Raw genomic sequence first — 21,848 nt, 5'->3', positions numbered from 1 at the left:
GAAGGAACTCCATCCGAGGCTTGTTGTTATTATTCTCAGCTAACTGTCAAGCAGACATCCAGTTACCTGCGTTAAACTTAACCGTCAAAATGTCTTCAGACTTTGAGGCTTACGAGCAGGACTTTGGGACTATTACAGCAGACGTAACCAACAAGATCGGCAGAATTCCCAAGTTAAGTGGAGGTAAGACAGCTACATGTATTAGCTGGAGTCGGTGAGATGGCTAACTAGCTATTAGCTAGCCACTAAGTCAGCTGAGAAGGGGAGCTAACGGTAGCAAGTGAAGCCTACTGGTTGTGTAATTTCATTAATTTAACATGTTATCTGCTGGGGAAATATTTGTCACACTTCACTGGAACTGGTCCAGAGTTCTTGCTATATGAAGGAACACATGTGTTAGTGGCCGACCTGTTAGCTTGGTATGTGTTTGATGGTTCAGCCACTGGAGACATGTGTAACACGAGCTGAGTGTCAAATAACATCTTATGTTTTTTTCCTGATTGATAAGAAGATCATCCAGGTTACTAACTGTATTGGTTTCATTCTGAAGAGAACATAAGCTTCTAGTCACTTTGATAAGAAGGTAAATATGAACTAAAACCAATGAAATACATGGATAGGAAGTAAAGTTTTATCTCAGGGCATTTCTGTTGCTCGTATATCAGAGTGTTGTGATGAAATCAAACAGTTTGTCATTAACTCTCGTTATTTGAGTAAACTGATTTTGGAATAACCGTGACAGCTCAGCGGCTTTCTGTGTTTCTTACACACTAAATGCTAGAATAGGTATAAATGTAGGGCTTCACGATATATAGAAAAAACAGATATTGGAATATTTACTTCTTCTGCTATACATATACTGTGATCTAAAAAATACTGGAATCAATTTGGAAAGAAAAATATTACTCTAGGATAATGAGGGGATTTTCTATGTGGTGCACTGGTAAAGCTAATTAATAATAATTAAGATAAAAAAACGTCTGTCGACTGTGTAAAAGTATCTGAAATGCTTTGAGTGGTGTTCAGGTCTGGCTTCAGACTCATGCAGAGCCTTGTGGTGCTGATTTAATCTGTCAAACAAATCAAGGTGATGCCTCCAGTAGTGGCTACGATTACAAGCCACTGCTGACAGACATCCTGTTTGTGGTCAACGTCAGTCTTTGCATGTCTTTTTGCAGCCAGATCTTCCTTTCCAATGTTTCTCTCCTGTTCCTCTCTTGTTTTGCTGTGCATATATGGAGCCTGCTTGTCAAGAAAGTTAAAAAAAATAAAGTCTGTGTATCAAAGAACCTTTAAACTGGAGCAAATCACATGGGATGCACTTGTAGGCTGGACATGGGAAATTAGAACTGAGCTTTCCTGTTTTATCAAGCAGCAAAAAAAGCTGCAGCAGGATGAGTTTGAGTTAATTTGCCCTCTTGAACATCAACGCTGAAACAATATGTTGTGCAGCCTTAGATCCAACCCATCTGTGTAAAAAGATCCATGACAGTCCAATCCTGTATAAAAACCACCAACGTTTCCAAGTGTTGGTTTGTAGGATTTGTTTGAACAGAGATTTTTTCCCCTTGTAGTTTAAACATTTATTGCACTCATGCAGACAGTTCTGGAGTCGTATGGATGTGGAGCAGGGGTGCCCAATCCTGGTCCTGGAGGGCCACAGTCCTGCATGTTCTAGATGTTTCCCTCTTCCAACACACCTGATTCACATGATCAGGATCATTATCAGGCTTCTGCAGAGCTTGATGATGAGCTGATCATTTGAATCAGAGGGAAACATCTAAACCATGCAGGACTGTGGCCCTCCAGGACCAGGACTGGACACCCCTGATGTGGAACATTGCAGCTTGCATTGCATACAGTCAGTGTGTTCAGTCTCTAAATTATTTTTCTTAGTTTCTGTAGAGTGCAGGCAAATCAGGAATGTTTTTAATTTGTCAAGCTTGAAGGCATACATTTCCTAATTACATTTCAAGAAACACACCAATAAGTCTTATTTAGATCTGTAATGTTTGTTTATCACATTTACACGTAAGTCCCTTAAAGAACGACGTTTAACGATAAGACGCTTTCAGGAAGTTTGACAACAGTTAAGTCCTGCTCAGAACACATTTGTTCACAGAAGCAGTGAATCCAGTAAATGTTTTGGTGTAAAGCGTTACAGAATTCAACATTTGGAAAACCAGCGTAAGACAAATCCTTCATGTCAATCAGGAAACACAAATTATTGCAGATTTGTATAGTGGAGGCAGTAGAGGTTCAAGATTTGTGGAAAATATGAAATTCAGACTTTTTTCTGACGGATGTAGCATTTTGATTTCCGATTGTAATATTTTAAAGAGCTTCAGATCAGTACTACTGTGTCATTGGTTTAAACCGTGATGAAGTATTACCCCGTGAGACACTATTAAAGACAACAAGTTGTGTGAGGCGTTGCTGTTAAACACGATGTCAGCAGAACCACAGCATGCGGGCCTGAACCACACAGCGTCCACTGATCAGTGAACAAGCATGAGTAAGCCCTGGAAGTGTGACTCTACTCCAAAGTACATACAACAGAAGCACAGCGTCAGTCTCCTGATTTAACAGACACACGTTGTATATTCTAGATTGCAGCAGATTTACTAATTGCATTGTTTCAAGTTACAATTTACATTCGATTACTCATCCAACCGTGAGAGGGCTGCAGAGCGGATGGGACGCCGTTGCTTCTATGCTCTGAGGACCTTCATGTCCATCCATCCATTTTGTCTACACCATCCTCTGTAGGGCTGGAGCCTGTCCCAGCTGACTTAGGATGAAGGCAGAGCGCCCGGTCTGAACCCACCAAGGCTCAGGGAGAACATGCAAACTCTAAACAGGGCGAGATGGGAACCAGGGGCCTTCTAGCTGTGAGGCGACGGCGCTAACCACCGTCGCACCATGTGTCTCAGCAATGCTTCTGCTCGTTTGCATGTTGGATCATTCCCACTAAAGTCATTACAGCTTCAGAACCGTTTCTCCTCAACCATCTCAGATAGGCCCAACATGCTTATCGCTTAATAAACGGATACTTATAGGAACACTTGGTGCCTAATATATCAAATACTTTACAAGATAATTAAAGGAAAAAAAAGCCTATTAACCCATTTTCAGCACAGTTTTCATGCTTTGAAATGTAAGGCTATGTTTGAACAATCATATCTCAGGCACTGCTAGAGACAAAACCTTTTTTCATCTCACCCGTAGTCAGAGACGACCTGATTTACTTCAATACTGCAGCTTCTCAGTTAATGAGAAATAATAGGTGATGTCATCCACGTACAGCTGATGTGGGTCGATGTCATTTTAAATACCTATAACAGCTCGTTATCAGAACGTTTTGAGGAAGCCAGAGCTGGTGGAGCAGAAGGCCCCTTTGGGTTGATATGGACAAACCCTCCTGTCTTTATCTGTGTTTAGGTTCTGGTGGGTTTATTTCATGCTATACAGCTGTCAGACAACAAGCATCACCACTGGGTCACCATAGTGCCGGTACCACTCAGCTGAACACGTGGTCTGTCTGTTCTCATGAGTTAAAACCTGTCGATGTGAGCACAGCTTAGAGGCTGTTCATGCACAGACCACCTCATAGGTTCCTGCATGTCAGTGTTGGACATTAACGTGGTCATCGAGTCTGCCTTTTTCAAATCACTTTAAAGTCTAAACGGAGACAGCGAGCCAGTCTGAACAGCGTCTACTTCTATCTAACACTCAGGTTTCAGATTCATCCGGCGTTTAGCAAATGCTTTTTGATTAATGGGAATTGCATAAAGCCAAAAGTACATCTATGAATACTGTGTGCATGAGAGAAAGTGTAATAAAAGAAGCTATACTGACTGCTCAACTAGTTCACTGCTGCTACAGCTGAATAGTTTGTTCTGAGTTGTGTCTGCCTCCAGCCCAGCTCTGAGCATTTATCTCCTCCTCTGGGCTCACTCTTGCTCATTGGCTTTTCAAAGGCCACTGTGTCTCACAAAACCTTGCCTGACTGAATATTTCTGGTTTGGAATTGGCATCTTTGAAGATTCATGGCAACCCAGTCCACAGAGTAATTTCACATTGCTTCCTCTCGCCATCTGTTGACTGTGTCAGCGCGAGCCCATATGAATATGTACAAAGCTAGAAAAGGCATTACAACCATAAGTGGCTGCTCCATGTTTTCTGCCACCAACGGAACAGTTTACGGTTGAATTTCAATTCCCTCCCCGCTCATTAAGCTTTCTCTTGTTTACTTCTTTACATTGACTTTCTTAAATCCTTGTTTCGACGACGTGGCTGCATTACGCTGACGGTGTGACATTTAATATTCTAATACAGCTCCAGACGATAGCTTTTGACATTTTTGTTGTTGTATCTCTAAGTTTTACGTCTTATTTTCTTTTTTTTTAATTTTTTTTTTTTGCTGATGATGTCCAAGGTATGTGAAAGAAAATGTCCTTGACTGCCTCCTTTTAATGAAACAGTCAATGAATGTGTGTTTACATTTATTTGTCGCTATCCTCCGAAATCTGAGCTTCAAGGAATATTTAAATAAGAATCCATGAATGTGATGTTTTCCACCTTTGAGTGTTCATAGCCAGAGATTGCTTGTCAATCACTGCCACTCAGATAGGGAATATTTTTTAAGTTAAGAAAAAAAATCTCCTTACTTCTGTGTACAAAACTCCTCATCCGTCTGTCAGCGCCTTATCGTCTTGGTAAATAACCATACATATTTCACAGCCCTCGAGCTCGGGCCGAGCCTGAGTAAGAAAGCAGCGTCTCACCTTTCACTGAATCGCCTCTGGCTGTTTACTGTGTAGGTTGTGAGGTTGGACACAGGTTTTAAAAATGAATTTGAGGACTGGCAAAAGGTAATGTGGGCCTATGGTGTCCGAGAAATAAAGATCTTGGCCTGGCTTTTTTACGATATTGTAATCCCACAAGCGGCAGCCTTGTGATTTGCTTTGAGTTTGAAGTTTTGTTGACTTTGTATTTCAATTATTAAAGACGCTGTCAATTATTTATCAGGTCAAAGAACAGCTCTGCTTGTGATTCTTAATTTATTTCATTTAAAATGTTTTCAGAGTAAATCTATCATGTCAGTAATTTAGAAGTACAACATTTGAATTGTTCACTTTAAGATGTCTGAATTAGTTTTTGAGAGCACTGATTTTCTAACACACCTTTCTCATGCTTTTGTTTTGTTCGCTTTTTGTCTGCTGATGGTTCTTACCTGTTAAAATTTCAGACGTTTTCAAAACGTCTTTTTCTTGGACATGATCAGATTATATCATGACTGTTACTGAGAGAGGGACGCCACAGCAGGGCTCACGTATTCCCCTGATTAAAACGCTAAATGCACACGAGAGAGTTCAAGCAGGCCTAGAAATGTAGGAGATCTGGGAGCAGCGATGTGGTCAGATGACTCATCCTCACCATATTCTGGGCGAGTGCATCTGTGGCCAAAACTAAAGGTCCCGTATGGTGAAAATCAATCTCTGTTGTGTTTTGTGGTTGTTTGGTGGTGTAATAGAAAGTCTGCTGAGATATGAAGATGTTTGTTGCTGCCGTTCCCTAAACCCCCCATACCTGGTGAGCCTCCCATCTTCACCAGGACGATATCCAGCTCGAGCTTTACTGGGAGTGCTCTCTTTTTGGGATGACAGTGAGATTATGTGAATCATGTGCTGTGACCTTTACACACCAGATGTCAACCCAGTTAAAGACCTATGAGAGATTCTGGACTGACATGTTAGACAGCCCTTTGTTCCACCAGCATCTCGTTCTTTGGTCCAGTAGAGTTCTAGAGATCTGGAGAATCAAGGCCAAGAAGCAACCAGCAGTCGCCCAACATCTGAGAGGCTTTACGATGTCTTCTCCTTGCATTCGTCACATCCGCCTATGACAAAAAATACAAATCTTTGGATTTCATCTTGTACATGTTCACAGAATTACAGCAGTTTTTATTTAGAAATATTGTTCTGTGGCATTTATCCAGGTTGTTTTCTCCTGACCAGATCCTTGCTTGTGTTGTGTCTGCTCTCAGGTGGACGTCGCTTTGGATAAAAGCGTCTGCTGAATGAAACTGTAGAAATATCATCACTCTGCTTTTATTTTACAGTGCTGCTTTTCCTTGTGGCAGAATTAAGCACAAACCACCACATTAAAAAAATAAAAGTAAAGAACACGTAATGTCTGCCGTTTGAAGCTCATCAGCAGGTTCATGAGCGCACGATGCAGGAAAACGAATCATCAGAGTGACCTGGACGGACTGATGATGGTACTGTTAAAAAGGACATTGTGAAATATAAATGGGAAAAACAGCCAAGTGAAATATTTAGAGGGAATATTATGAATTAAAAGAATCTCCAGTCATCTTGCTTTATTGTGAACACAGGCTGGATGAGGAGGGAGTGTGTGTAGATCTCCTAATAAACACACTTAAATATTTACCTGCAACTATTCCTATATATTTTATAGTTTCTAATAATTACGTTTTTACTTTTTCACAGCTTCATATGTGAGAAAAGCAAACACAACCAGCTAATGTGTGATATTTTGACTTGACATTGCTTCAGCACTGACGTGGGTCGGGCTCTATAACTGGACCTGATCCGTAGGCTGTCAGACACGTTGTGTTGTGCGTTTCACACGTTTGGTCTTTTTGTCTCCATTAAAATATGTTAATGATGTTTTTTGAAACCCTGTAATAAGTCTTGATCACTAAACAGTCACAGCTCTACGTTTCACCCAGTTCACTTTCATGGCACAGGATGAGCTTCAGAACAGAGACCGGTTCAGTACGCGTGCAGAACGTGGTAAAGCTGATGCCTTAAATAACTATGGGATGTGCTGTAGTTTACATGTTTCCTTGGAACTCTAAGTCCTAATGAGTTTCAATGGGTAATGTGGAAGAGCAGCCATGGGGTGAGGTGTAGAACAGTGCGTTAGTCATTCTGAGTGGGACTCATACTTCTGGCAAGTGAGCAAAGCTGACACCTCCCTTCCCTTTGAGTTGGCATGAGGTGTCTCGCTGCTCCTCAACAGAACCCAACAAAGGCCTCATAGACGCCAATAACTAAGAGACATCAAATGTTGGCTCGTCGTGTGGAGAGAATGTGTAAATATATCTTCAAATGTGTCCTCGTGTGTTGTTTTCTCCCAGTCTCTTTCTTTCTCTCTCCCCCTCTCTTCCCCCGTTGCGGGGGAGTTAGGTTGTTGTCATGAAGCGCTGTTCCTCCGTCGGCTGATCAATATGTTGCTGTTTTTTTCCCTTTCAGAGGAGAAGACACAGCTGGTTCTAAATGTCGACAAACAGCTTGAAGAAGTCAGAGAGTTGGTATGTCTTTGATCAGTAATTTTCTCCTCTTCCCATTTCCTAAATAATGAATTTGTGCAAAGAGGGAGGGGACAATTTTCACTGGCACCAGACAACAGCACCTGTATTATCCTGGTGCTGACATGACATGCACACACACACACACACACACACACACACACACACACACACACTTCACAGGGCGGGAAGGAGGCTTCCTTCTCACATGATTACTTTCCAGTAATCTGCTTTTAAGTGACACCCCTATGACACATTTCAAGCCATTATCTTGAGGTGGGAGTCTTCATGTCGCTGTTTAGAAATGAGCAAAGTCACCTGACAGAGACAAATTGTTGTTGCAGTTGTCTTGTTATGCCACAGTGATTAGTTTCCTCCCAATCTGCCACACAGAGACCCGTCTACCCATGCATCACATGTGCTTTTACTTCATTCACCGCGACATTGGCGGGCCTGTGCATGTCATCGCAATGAAGGGGCCCTCATATTTGATTGTGTATTTATTTGCAGAACAGCCGTCCTGTGTTGTAGCTTTTATCACATGTGAGTGACGTGAGCAGGACGCGTTTTGTTTTTTCAATCAACACTGGAACACGTTAAACTTAATGCTGCTGAAGTTGCTCTTTTTTGACTTTTCAAAGTTTGATGCTGGCAGATGTTCCAGTTGCTGCTGATGTATGTGGGACCTGTTTATGCAACATTTACAGAAAGATAAAGGAAAAGCAATCATTATAAGATAGGGAGGCCTAGATTCTTATTTTATTTACAGCTGTAAAAATGATCATGTTTAAAACATAGACATTAGCAAGTCAGTACCTTAGCATTAGGCTGTGAAGTGATTTCATCATGAACGCTGAACACGCCTCCAAATTATGTTTAGTTTTGGAACTTGATCCTAAAGTGTTGCTGACAGAACATTTGGATAGTTCTGATGTTAAACTAACTGGATGTGTGTGTTTCAGCTGGAGCAGATGGACCTGGAGGTGCGTGAGATCCCCATCCAGAGCCGAGCCATGTACAACAGCAGACTGAAGAGCTACAAGCAGGAGATGGAGAAGCTCGAGAAAGACTTTGTAAGTCCTCATGAAACCTCCCTAATTGTTATTAAGATATTAGAAATATGGTTTATGAGCACATGTTTTGTTGTGTTTAGCTTCCAGTGTGCACTGTTAGTGGGAGATGATCACAGAAAGTCTTCTTAGAAACACAAACACATGCATGATTAAAAGTTGTCACGATCCCTTGTGGCGTGCACGCGGCATAGTTTACACTCTCAACCAAACTCTTGCTCGCTCACAAACAGTTGTGCTCTGAAGCTCAGTGGTGCATCCACAGAGGTTAATTCGAAGTTCATATTTGAACTTGCAAGCGATGCCCATTGAGAACAGGTTGTGTGTGTTTGTGTTGCTGGCTGCAGAATCTGGCCTTGTTTAGTAATTCATAAATCACTGTAAGTCTTGACTTGATTTCTAGCCTCTATCAAAGCTTAATGAACAGTCCGGTCTTTTGGGTAACGTGCTTTTAGTCCACATTGTTGGCTCCCAGTATTGCTCAAGGTGCTTCACTTAATCAATAGTATTACAGAAATAAGCAATTATCCAGTGAATGAATCGGATGCTTGTGTTTCCCCCTCCCCCCCCTTTGAGTCTTTTCTAATTATTCTTACAAGCTGTAGAAGCATTTTAAATGATAGTTGTATTATAATGTTTACATCCCAGTAATATGCATCTTTAATGCTATGCTGGGCCGGTTGCTGTTGTTTTCTGTTGTGAGTTTAGTTGTGCAGCTGCTCACAACACAATGCTCAGCCCATAGTGTACATGCAGCTGACCTTGAGCTGGAGAGCACGCGTGTGTCCCTCCACAAATCAAACTTGATGCGATTTAAATCCACAGCCGGAGAATGGATGGTTGGAAAAACACACACTGGATTGGATATTTAAGAACTTATAAATTAATTCAGAAAAGGCTGGCCTGGGATGGCCGCTACGTTTAGCCTTGCACCGCAAAGTTTGGCCATGTTTAGATTTTGGCAAAGTAATCAGCAAACTTTTCCAACCTCGACATGACGTAACGGTAGAGTTAGTTTTCCCTCTCAGGTGTTAACTTTTCCCTCCGTTCTATGAAGGGTTACTGGTCAGTGTGCTGGTGTTTGATGGGAAGGACCACAGGGACACCCATCATTAGAGATGCACTGTCCTAGGGCTTGAAGACGTCATCGGAACGTTTTGTGTGTTACAGAATAAAAAGTTCAAACAGTTATTTATATATAAGAACCTAAACATCTGAAATGTTCTTCTAAACATGACGTAGTTTGATGTTGCGCTGAATGATGGTTTACACCCCGTCCGTATCTTCACATTTCATCCCACCACATCCCACGCTGGGGACTGTGGGCGTGCACGCCTACCACTGACAAATACAAATAATCTAAATTAAAATCTGCTCATAGTTCACCCTAATCACTGTCTTAAACATCGCTGAGCATCTGATGTCATTCACCAGCAGAAGATTGAATTAAGTGTGGGAATACGACGACGTTCCCCAAATCTCTCACTTTTCTAAATGTAGAACAAACAAACAAACAAACGTGCACCAACACCCCACTGGATGGAGATATCATGTGCTAGTGATCTGCGAACACACCACTGAGATGTGCTGACTGAGATCACAGAGGAGATCTGTGTGCCAAGACAGTTTGCTTTCCTCACCATGGGCATTTAATTGGCTGACGATTAATCTTTAACTTTTCTTCTCCCCACACTTACCGTGCGTAATCATCAAGCAGCTAGCGCCTGCTGCGCCTGATATTGGTCCTAATTTTCATTACTTGCATTTTTATTCCTGTCTTCGGGGCACATGTGGGAAAATTTGTTTAGTTTTTTTACCCTGGAAAAAGTTCCTTAATCGACTTTACGGTGCTGAGCTTTGTATGCAAAGTGAATACGGTTATTGTAAATACTTGTAAATCCCTGTTTGCGTGACACATAAGCGTGTGTCATGGCCTACGATGCTGAAATGCAAAGCAGAAGGTAGCAGTAGGATAGTCCGAGTGCACGGAGAGTAAAAGGATATCCGCCTGCTTCTGGCTGCGACGCCCCAGTTTGACAGTAATTTTCATTTTTACACCTCTGTGTGTGGTTCGGTCAGATCGGTGTACATTTAAAGCAGGATCACCCACCTCACAGAGTTACATCTAGTATATCTCGTCTCCTGTAAATCTGATGCAAGTGTTCAGAGGGCGAGAACTTCAGCCCCCTCAGATGTGCCTCAGATGTGCCAAATGCTATAGCCGAGCTCAGCCTCTCACTTCCTGCAGGCCCAGGGAGGACATGACACTCGGCTCGAAAGGCGTCTAGTGGAAAAAAGGCAATCTCCTTTCTTTTTAATGTAAAAAGCTCCGGCTTTGTTGTGCTTTCCGTGGATATCAAGGCCTTTCCACTCCCTCACTGCCCGGTCTCCCCCCACCCCCCACTGGCCTCCCACGGGTGTCTCCCCCTTAACCTGCTCTCTCATCCTCTCATTCACCCGTGGTTTGAAGTATTCCTACCACCGGTGTGCCAGCTTGAGACCTCATTCCTGCTCCTTTCCAGACAGGGCCCGAGTCGACCTCGGTAACCCAGCCATTTCATCCAGGAAGACAACTTATCAAACGGGCATCCCAGAGGTGTGTCTGTGAGACGCAGCTTTGTTGGCTTGGCTGACAGCTTCATCGTGATAATAGAGGGGACCGTGGGGGTCTGAGGGCGCTGGGCCACGACAAACAGGCGTTGCAGCAGGCAGAGGGAATGCCATCCCGACCAAACGGGGAGGAAAGAAGTAAGCCAGAGAGTGAAAAAAATTAAAAACGACAGCGAAAATCCTATTTGATGGGGTCGGCTTGTCTGAGTCAGAGGAAGCAGAGTGGCGTGGCTCTTAGCAGCGGCTTTGATCAGGGACAGAGGAGGCCTCACCTAAGCTTAATTTAATGAAATCTATTGGGTAAACAGAGCCACAGTTTTCAAAGGGGCAGGTTCGGTCCGTCCCAGTGGACCAGGTGGGGACCCACTGACATCTCCTGTGCTACACACAACAGCCCAGCTTTGAGGATGTGGCTCACATGATGGACCATGTTAATTGTAATGCCTCTGAGAGGCTGGCATTGTGCAACAGGAGCTGAAATATTTCAAGGATGGTTTTATTCGTCGGGTTTTCCTTGACTTGTTGTGACGTCTGTGGTCGGATGTGTTCATGAAGTCAAACTGAATAGGAATGAATCGAGTCCAGCCCCATTCAGTGTACATTTAATTATCATCATTTAAGTTTGTCCTCAGTGGTGTTAAATAAAAAGTATTTAATGGATCAACAGAATTTAAAGTTTCTCACATTTAAGCAAAACCTTTTCCAGGTTCCTGCTTGTCATGTGTAAGAAATTACTGCGACTTCCGGCTCCAGCATCATTATATCATCAGTTAAAGCTGAAATATGTTTGACCGACCTTCTGGTTTGTTTAGTACGTAGCTGTTACAAGAAATGTTCTCAAGTCAAAAAAACCCACATCTCATGGTAACTACCGTAGATATACACAATAAAGGCCTTTATTAGAATAGAATAGAATAGAATAGAATAGAATAGAATAGAATGCTTTTTATTGTCATCATACACAAGGTACAGCGAAATTAAAAAACAACTCCAGTGGTGCAAAAGTATAAAAAGTAAAAGTATAAAAAGACAAATAAGAATATATACATGTATTTACAAAAGGAGCCGGTAGGACGTATGTACAGTCAGCCAGACGGTAGAATAAATATACTACCCTGTTGGGGTAGGAACACTGTGGATATATGAGGAATATAAATAATATAAATAACTACATAAATATTATAGGTAGTAAATATATGCACAGCACAGAGTACAGTATCATGAATAATAATAATAATAATAATAATAATAATAATAATAATATAATTTATATCTATGGTAATTACGCCACAAAGCTCCAACCTTAACGTGTGTCTTTATATTTTCCAGAACCTGAAGGTCTCTTAGTTGCTCTTCATGGATGGTTCAGGGTGTGTGGCGTTCACTTCCACCATCCTGCTCCAGAAGCTGTTCATCTCTCTCTGCAGCAGATGGCGCTATTGCTCTAAGAATTTTCCTCTGCTTTCGGTACATGACAAGGACAATATTGGGCACATTTACCAATTACTTTTCTTTTCTGATGTCTGAGTGGACTTGCTATGATAAGTCCTGCTCATTGCTGTGGCCGACCTCTCCTTTATGCTTTATAAGAGAGATTCAGAATCGTGTTACCAAAAGTGTCCTTGTGGTAAACCTGACAGAGAACGGCTTGTCGGAGTCTCACTTCCAGCTTCATGCATATTCTTTACTTTTTCTTTGCCCAGTCATGCTCTGAAAGTAAATTAAAGAACCAAAATAAGAATAAAAGTGGAACGTTGTTGGGAGACGGCGTGGCAGCATTTCAGCTGCTCCTTCTGACAAGTGCTGCTGCTGATGTCTTACCTCTTTGCTTTGTGTATGAGGAGCTGATTGTCTTTTAATTATTGTTATTTTAAATCCAATTGCACAAAGACTTGTGGTGTGAGGAGCTTCATGTTTCAGGATCCTTGAACTCTGATAAATGTAATTGCTGGTCATTAAACATGGAGCTGGCATGTTCAGATGTTGAATGCTTCACATTTTTCTGTCATTAAGCGTAAATGAGCGGCTCTGCTGGTCAAGGCAGTTTTGTTGATGATGGCATGAGAGCCATTGTGTCGTGTGTTTTTGTGCCGGGCAGCAGAATTAATTTCCTTAGATCAACCCCAGTTTTGAATTTTGAATAGAAAGCTATTGTTAACTTGTCATGATGTGCATGATGCTCCATCAAGGACCAGAGAGATGCCACTCATCAGCACACATCAGTGCTGCTTGTTATGAGATCGGTACATATGTGTGCAACTTACTGCTAAATGTGAGAAATACGTCAGATTTGTATTCACCTGGAGTACAGTTCTTAACTTCAGTTAGATTTAAAATGATGATTGAAGGATTCTTTTCCTCTTTCCTACTCATTGGTTCCTGCATTCATTACAGATATTAAAGCGTGAGGCCAACTGTCACAGGGAGGAGACTGTCCCCTCCTAATTTCCAGTTGTCTATTGGGGTATTGTTTGGAGCTTCAGTCATGGTCAAGTAGGACGCCTGGCCTGCCTTTTCCTTTAATAAAACCCTTTAGATGGAATGCCTCCTAGTGTTCGCCCAGGGAGATAATTAATGCATTTCCAAAGAGTCAGCCAACCTTGAAATATTGAACAGTTTATTTGCCAGGTACACTGAGGTGAATAGAATGAAAAGGCTGTTTGTACTGAATATTTTTTCCTCTATATATCAGTTTCATAAGTGGTTACCAGTGACCTTATCGAGGTAACTTGAAATGCAGCTCTCAGCCGGGGCAGTCGTTAAGCACTGTTTTTAATGAATTGGCACGTTGGACCTTTTGTGCTCGTGAAAACTTTTGAATTTGGAAAACGGTTTAATTAAAATGTGAAAATACGAATAGAAAAGATCATTTAATGATCAAATTGGATGCATCAAATGTGAAGATACCTGTGATGAGACCAAATTGAGTTGTTTTAGAAAACTAATGAATGACTCTTGACTTCGCCGCTCAGCTGCATGTTTGAGTTTCCAGCAAGAATCTGTTGTCAGAAGTTTTCCATGAGCCTCTTTTTCTGGTTCCAGACCCCAGAGCTATTTGTTGCCTCTTAAAGTGAGGGTCATCCACAAGCTGTTCATATACTGGCAATGAATTAACATATTTTTTGTTTTTTTCTCCTTTCTAAATGCCATAGGGTTTGTCTCAGTGTGAATGGTTTGTGCTCCGGGTTAGAGTTCAGCGTTTGAACTGTGCGTTTCCATCGCACCCCCGAGTAGAACCGAGCTACACACACGAATGTGAGGGTGCTTTTCAGTTGTTCGTTATGTTCATGTTGTTTTTTTAATTAGTGATCATGGACGTTTCAAGGTTGTGGAGACTCTCCAACTTGAGCTGATGGTGGTAATAAACTCATTATGTTTGGCACAATTAGGAACCTACACAGAGAGAGCAGAGTTTGCAAAGTCATTTATCACAAACTTATGCATTCGTCTTAAGAAGCTCTGACATCATAAGTGGAATTTTTTTTAACGCCAGATGCTGATAATTCTGTTGAGATTTAGGTTTTGAAGGGAGCTTTTGGGACCAGCGTGCTTCCCACACTAACCACACCAGTAGTGATTATATATTAGCGTGGTTGTAATCCATGTGGACGGGTTCTTGTTGTTTGGCCCTTGTCCTCGTTATGGTGACTCCTGCAAGCAGCAACATGACAGACCAACATGAGTTGGATGTTAGACACTGTAAATCGCCTTAGGTTGCCTTGGCTTACTTGTTCTTATTAAACACAGAGGAGTAAAGGCAGATTGACTCTTTTCATGGTTTGTTGCTTAACAACCCATCAACACGACCAAAGTCTAATCACTCATAACCAGTTATAAAGGACTCCCTCCGCTGACAGGGATTTTCCCCTATATTTCCTCTGTGCCCAGTGCAGATTTAAGATGTAAGCAAATAGATCTTCTCCTCTACTTATGAATTATGACTTTCATTTGGAAGTCGTCGTGCACACTGTGTCTTCCTCGAGCCCTTTTGTGGATTTGTGGCGTCGGAGGCTTTTCCATGTCCTCTTTATGGACACCAAGATAGGATTCATTTGTGGATTAGCCTTTTGTCGCTCATGTTGAAGCCATTTTTTTTAATGGGTTTGATGGTGTAATGGCAGTGGTGGGTCAAATCTGGGTTGAAGGACGGAGTCACAGGAAGGACGCAGGGACGAGTTGTCTGCAAGTGTCCGGCTTCTATCTGATTGTTGGGAAAAGTGTGAGACACGAAGCACAATGTCTGCATTTGCAGTTGTTTATGTGTGTCACTGACAATCTGGATCTGGTTTTACACGCATCAGTTACATGAGACACACACCTTCACACGGAAGCAGTCACTCCTACACAGAGAATAACGATTCATAAGTAATTGTTGTGATGATGTGATTCCATGTGGACTGCTGGTGATGGGTCTGAAACGGTCCCTTTGGCCACAGAATGCTGTTAACAAGCTGTGGTGCTGGTTTAGCATGAACACGTGATTCTGCTGCTACAATAATTTATTTTCAAGTTAATAACTGAAAGACGTTTTGTAAGTTGTTAACACTGGCAAGAGGAATTACAGAGACCAGACTAAAATAACGCCAGAAATTCAGCTGATGCTTCATTTTTACTGATATTAAAGTTACAGGTAAGGAGCTACAGAGAAGTCTGTTTGCTAAGTGTTCTCTACATATGACAACATGGAAATGCCAGACGGAGGACTGGGAATACATTTTGGGTTCACTGTCATGAGTTCTGTGGTCATTAACAAGATGAGTTCTTGTCAGGAGTCGAGCGAGAGGAATCACACGGCCTGTAATTTGTAAGCAGATCAGCCTCCTTCTTGCTTCTGCGTCTCTTTATGTTAACTCTCGTCTGTATGGACTGTGGGCTGTCTGCATTATGCCTGGAGCACAGGATTTGTTTGGCAGTGTGCAAATTCGGCCGTTATCCTTCCACGCGATCGTTTCCTCTCCCGCTTATCTCTCCTGGCCCCTCCAAAGTCACCGTACTTCCACACACACTGACAGCGATCAGTATAGCTTTCAGACGCTTGTCTGGCTGAGTCTGCCAAGAAGCGAAGGCCCTCCCAGGTCCCCTCGCTGTCCTCGGGGCTTGTGTGATTGAGTGACTGGAGTGAGTGGGGGCCAAAGATAATAAGGGGGAAATATAAAGACATGGGGCGATGATATGATAACACCCCCTTGCTCCTCCTCCCCCTCCTCCCTGTCTTTACTCCCCTTTCCACCTCCCCTTCACTTTTCTTTCTGTTCTTCTTTCTGTCCTACCCCCGGTTTTCGTGCACCGAGCCTGTCCCACGCACTGGTGTAAACCAGAAGTGACATGTGACACCCACTCCCCAGTGATGTGCTGACAAGCGGGTACTAGAATAGGTGACAGTGTTTTCTTTTTTGCTAGACCGGCTTAAGTATGGTGAAGGGATTCATGAAGTATTTATGAAATATATTATGAATCATTGGCTCTGTGTTTTTTCTCTGTATTTTAGGCAGTGGCATTTGCTTTTTAATAAGTAAGCCTCAGAGAAGGCAAGAGCGAGGAAACGGGGTAAATAGAGGAAGAGCTCTTTACATTTCATCTGTGCTGGTGTTTCTTTATAGTTAAAGTTCCATGTTTACACATGTTTTAACCCCTGCTCGCAGCCCCTTCACACACTCGCACCGACACAATTAAACTTGGTTTCCTCCTCTCATCCTAAGTGTTTCTAATGAGGGAGCGTGCCAGAAAGAAAGGGAAAGCATTTTTGCTCTCAGCGACCAACAATTTTGCCTTTTCTCTGGTGTTTTTGAAGCCTGCAGTGGAATCTGGCTGTGGCCTTGATCAGAATTACATTGTGGAAGATGAATTAAGGGTTTTTTCAATTATCCCAGAGGTTGGCCGGCATTAGAGCATCAGCTTACTCCTGCAGTGAGACTAAACTCTTTAGTTTTGTTCCCCTCATCACCACAGAGCACTTGTTTGTTCTCTGTTGTCGAGCTTTTTCTGCGTTTTTGTCTTTGTATATTTTTATTCTGAAATTATCCATTTCCATAAGACATTTTCCCAGAAGAAAAAAAATCTGTTGGTTGTTTAAAAAAACAAAACAATCAAATTATCAAATTGCTCATTTAATTAATGTTATTTTCATGGCATTTCCTTTGCAGCGGTTTCTTTATGTTTTCTCTTTTTTCTTTTGAGAAACAAACACAACTTGCTTTTGTTAATTACTCAACTCGGCTGTTCGTTGCAGTGAAGAACATAACGCGTTGTTTTCTGTGCCCTGATGATTTTTAGGAGGCGTAAAGCACGTCTTCTCTGAAGCCCTCACTTGGCTATTTTTCATAATTTCTGAAGCGCTCTTGTGAATTCCAGTACAGAACCTGCAGACTCCCAGGAAACTGGTGAGTGTATTGGGAAGTTCAGGAGGGCACATGTTGGAGGAGCTTTGGAAGGGGCCTTCCTGGCCTCATCAGCATCTGAATGTGTTCTGGCTAGTGAAATAACAAAGTATACATAAATATATAGAGATAATGATCTGGCTAAGTCCCTATGTGTGCTGCTGTATTCTTATGCTAATGAGCTAGCTATTCAGCACCAACAATGGTCACATTACAAGAAAAGCCAAAGCACTGAAGGAGATAGTCTTCTGTGTGCATGTCCACTGAGGGACGCGCTCATGCTCATGCTCAGCAGGCCCGACTCCTCTCCCTTTGTGTCTAGGTTTTTTTTTTTTATTACATTTTTCAATTTTAGATAACACTCCAAGAATAGACATCAAACAAAAATGAATCATAAATCGAGGTCAGGAGTGAGCCTCTTTCCAAAGCAGAGAAAGGGTTAAAAGTGAAGGTATCTTTAAAAAAGATGGGAAGACTGATAGGAGAGGAGCTCTTCTCAGCAGAGGGTTCAGTGAACCATATGTAGGTGCCCACAGGCTAATGGGCCGGTTGGTCCCTGGCTTGCCAGGTATCCTGTATGCACATCTCCTACCCCCCCGACAGACACACACACACACACACACANCTCTCTCTCTCTCCTCGTCATCCTCCAGCACCCACCTCTCCCACCCCTCCCACCTTCACTCTGTGAAAATACCTCCTCCACTTTCCTCTAATCTCACCTTTTTCTCTGGTGCTGACCCGGGGAGGCCCACTTTATTCCCCACTGCACGCCAGAAGCCAGCGTTGTGATCGGAGCCCGGGCCCCTGCGCTGGTTCCCCTCTCCTCTCCTCTCTCCTTGCCCTGGCTGCCCGCCTCCCCGACGGCTCTGCTCTATTGATTTACTCCTCCAACCACTGCTGTCTGTCTCTGTTTTGCACCACCAGCACCTCGGTCCCTCATCTCTATAACCCTCCCTCTCTCCTCGTTTTCTCTCGCTCTCTTCTTTTCTGTCTTTTCATACTTTCTGTCTTTCTTTCTTTCTGTCCCCTCCTACACAACCACGGGCCGGCAAGAGGAAACCTGACGGAAGGAGAAGGAAGGAGGGAACCAGAGATGGAGGGATGGGAGTGTGGGAGGGGAAACGGGCCTTTGATTTTTCATTAGAAGCACCTTCATATTTTAATATTGGGTTTAATCGGGCCCTCGTGCCTTAAAGAAATAAGCACAGAGAGATGATCCCTGGGCCTTCAGACAGTATATGGTGCTTCTTCAATCAAAGCCCTCCTTGAATGTGCTCTTTTGTTTGGACTTGCGTTCCTCCTCCCCCTCCTCTCGTCTCGTGGCCTCTCACTTTGTGGTTACAGTCGTTATGCTTATTGACTGATCTGGGCTGTACTTAGCAATAGAAATGACTTTGACAGGGAAATACAGCGCCGCTATCACAGAGGTACGAGCATGAAAGCCAGCCGGCTCGGTGTTCCCCCCCAGAGATAACATCCTGTTTACTTGTGGGTTAATATAGGAAATGGGTTGATTTAGTGGCACAGTGTTAAAACAAGAACTAGCATTTGATTTCTATTTTTTTTTTATTGAATTAAACTAGTAAAGGGAAGTTTTTTCACCGCTGTCTCTGACCGCGGCGGGGTCTTTTTTTAGTGATCTTTTTGAAGCTGATACACTCTGTCACCCCAAAATAATAATAAAAACAGTCTCCTCACCTCACTCTGGCTCAGATATGTCGCAGGCTCATTTATTACCTCGCCGTGGTTGATCATTCACCTTTATTTGTGTTTTCGACAGTCGCTTGTGTGAGGCTCCTTGAGGTATTCCATGGAAGTGGAACACAATGCAGTGTGCGTCGAAGCCACCAAAGCACCAACCTGTGAGCTAATGAGAGGCCCCATGCTGTTATCTGAGGCTCCGGCTTCTCTACCACTGCTGCACTTCTATTAGGGGAAAGAACACACACCGGGCTACCGTTCACATATGTTGCGCGTGTACGTTCTCTGAAGGAGGTTTCCCCAGGACGCACAAGGCTCACACAAGCCTCCATCTTGCGTACAGTAGCCCTCGTGTACGCGTATGCGCTCACACTAGCGTGCGACAGACAGAAGTGAAGGATTCAATGGCACCAAAGACCACAACAAAACAAAGGCACAAATGACACCCTCCTGTGACAATCCCAACTGTAGCTGCTTGCCTTTGTCTGATAATATATCAAATGTATTAAAAAAGAGCACTTAATTGAACAACCTCTCCCAATTTGTTTGTGTTAAAGGAGAGGAGAAGATGCTCGACAACAATGTGTGTGTGTGTGTGTGTGTGTGTGTGTGTGTGTTTTCCTTTGTGCCGGCTGCGTGTGAGTGCGTGTGAGTGTGTGTGTGTGTGTGTGTGTGTGTGTGTGTGTGTGTGTTCAACCCCTGCCAAGCACAGATGCATTATTTAAGATGCTGTTGTGATACTTGTGCCTGCTTAAAGGTCTCAGCTTCCTTTTAACGCCATGCCGCATCGGTCCACCTCTGCCCCCTCTTGTGGGGGAACCAGAGTGGGCCCTGCTGGCACTGGTCCCACACATCACCTGGGAAAATATCACAGCAGGGGAGCAACGGAAGTGATATAGATAACCTTTGAGGTTAGCACACGCTTTCCTTTTTTTTGTTGTGAGCAGAGACGTTTCACCGCCTCCACTTAATTGTCATTGTTGACTTTTTATTTTCAGCTTTTTCTGGATATTCAGCCGTTTTAAATTCTCTGTTGGGGTTTCACATTTTGTGCCAAGCTAAAGTCAATTTTAAAAACGGTGCTTTTGCACATTCATAGAGCAGGACTATGAGCCAATCACACGGAGCCGGGCATGAGGGCTGTTCTGTCCAACTTGCCCCGTCGCCTTCCTACTGCTAAAAAAGCCTGTAATGGAACATAGTATTATAAATTGAAAATGGTTAATTACTCTTCATGCTCTGCCACCAGCCGTGTGTGCAGGGTGAAAAGGAAAAGCTTGAGAAAGTCGAGGAAAAGTGTCTGCAGAGGAACTTCAGGGCCCCTCATTACACTCTGCCCCATGGGTATTTTTACGCCTTTTATTTCCCATCTAATGAACTGTTTACATTTTTTCCTGCTTTCTAGGCGCCACAATTATTCGACTTGTCCTTGTGTCGCTCGTTGCACCGGGCGAAAAAGCAAGGAGGAGAGTTGGAGGGCATTGAGATGTGTATATAAATCTCAGAGTATTTAATTTTAATTATAGTGATTTTTTTAACAACTTTTGCTTAACATTACAAAGACCTTGATGGTAGACTACTTGAATTTTAAATTGCAGGGTCATTGTTTTACAATTATGAGCACATTTTGTGTAAGCAGATGTTTTTAAAATGCTCCTTTGTGATTTGTGGTGGAGTTTATAAATCATCATGTTTACGTCGACAGTCGATACCGAGTCCTGCCCAGACATTAAAGGCGCCGCACACAAAGAACAGATCCATATATTCGTTATAATTAAATCAATATAATTTGCTTCTCAGAAGATTATGTTGAGCTGATTAGCATATCTGATATGACTTGTTATGCATGCATATGTAATTACATTTTGATGGGTAAAGGAAACGCTGTCCGTGTCAGCAGAGGTAGAAACGTGTGGTTCTGACAGGACACCAGCACCTCGTCTGACGGGACGGGGAGACTTTTAAAGGCAGGCCACTTTGCATAAAGTTAAGATGTACCTTTGTACTTTCCTTGTGTGCTTCCGGGAATAGAAGCAAATTCTCACCCAAGATTAAAAAAGTGACAAAAGAAAGACCTTTCAAAAGGATTAAAAAAGCCTTTTTTTCTTTCTTTCCTGAGCAATAAGGTATCTTCTGAAGGCGCTCGTTCTTTTTTAGATTACAAAGCCTGATTAGCTGGTTTTGTTTTAAGATGCAGCAGCTCTGTCTGTAAATAGCATGAGTCTGTTTCGGTGCCGTTTCTTTATAGGACAGGAGGTTTTACGATGGAGCAGGTGACTGATATCTGCTTCCTGACCTCAGGAGTCACTTAACACCCAAACTTATAATCAGATCTGCTACTGTACCAAGCCGACAGGATTGCACCTGCTTGTGTTTTACATCAAATGGGAAGACAGTAATCGCTGAGGAATCTGTTGTTTTCCAGAGGGGGAATCCAGAACCGGAGTGTGTACTGTAGGTACAGGGGAAGCAGCGGCAACGCTTTCATTTCAATGACATTTTCCATCTTTATACTCTCTTTGTTATCTACTCTGTTCTCATTGCAGAAGCCCTTCATACGTTCATCTGTAACAAACAGCTATTTAGAAATACCAAAAAAAAAGCCTGCCTATGGTTTGAAGGCGACGTGAGCCTCAGCATTCAAATCAATGCTTCTCCCGGGCTTCCTCGTCTCAATTACTGCTGCAGTCGTCGCTCCCCTAAGTTGCTCTGCAGCTCTTTAAGATGAAGCTCGACTTAAATGGAATA

General features: G+C 42.8%; 1 protein-coding gene across 1 annotated transcript in view; it reads left to right on the top strand.

The window, feature by feature from the left end:
- The first annotated feature begins 89 nt into the window (after nt 1-89).
- The window catches only part of vti1a (vesicle transport through interaction with t-SNAREs 1A), a 78,469-nt gene continuing 56,710 nt past the window's right edge, over nt 90-21,848 (top strand). Inside the window, exons 1-5 of the mRNA XM_008279157.1 lie at nt 90-183; nt 7,284-7,342; nt 8,302-8,412; nt 10,932-10,952; nt 11,046-11,157. Coding sequence (XP_008277379.1) covers nt 90-183; nt 7,284-7,342; nt 8,302-8,412; nt 10,932-10,952; nt 11,046-11,157 — 397 coding nt within the window. The remainder of the gene's footprint in view (nt 184-7,283; nt 7,343-8,301; nt 8,413-10,931; nt 10,953-11,045; nt 11,158-21,848) is intronic.

This window comes from Stegastes partitus, unplaced genomic scaffold (genome assembly GCF_000690725.1).
Source record: "Stegastes partitus isolate 25-593 unplaced genomic scaffold, Stegastes_partitus-1.0.2 Scaffold145, whole genome shotgun sequence".
Classification (NCBI taxonomy): domain Eukaryota; kingdom Metazoa; phylum Chordata; class Actinopteri; family Pomacentridae; genus Stegastes; species Stegastes partitus.
The sequence above is the reverse complement of the archived record's forward strand: the minus strand, read 5'-3'. Positions and strand labels throughout refer to the sequence as shown.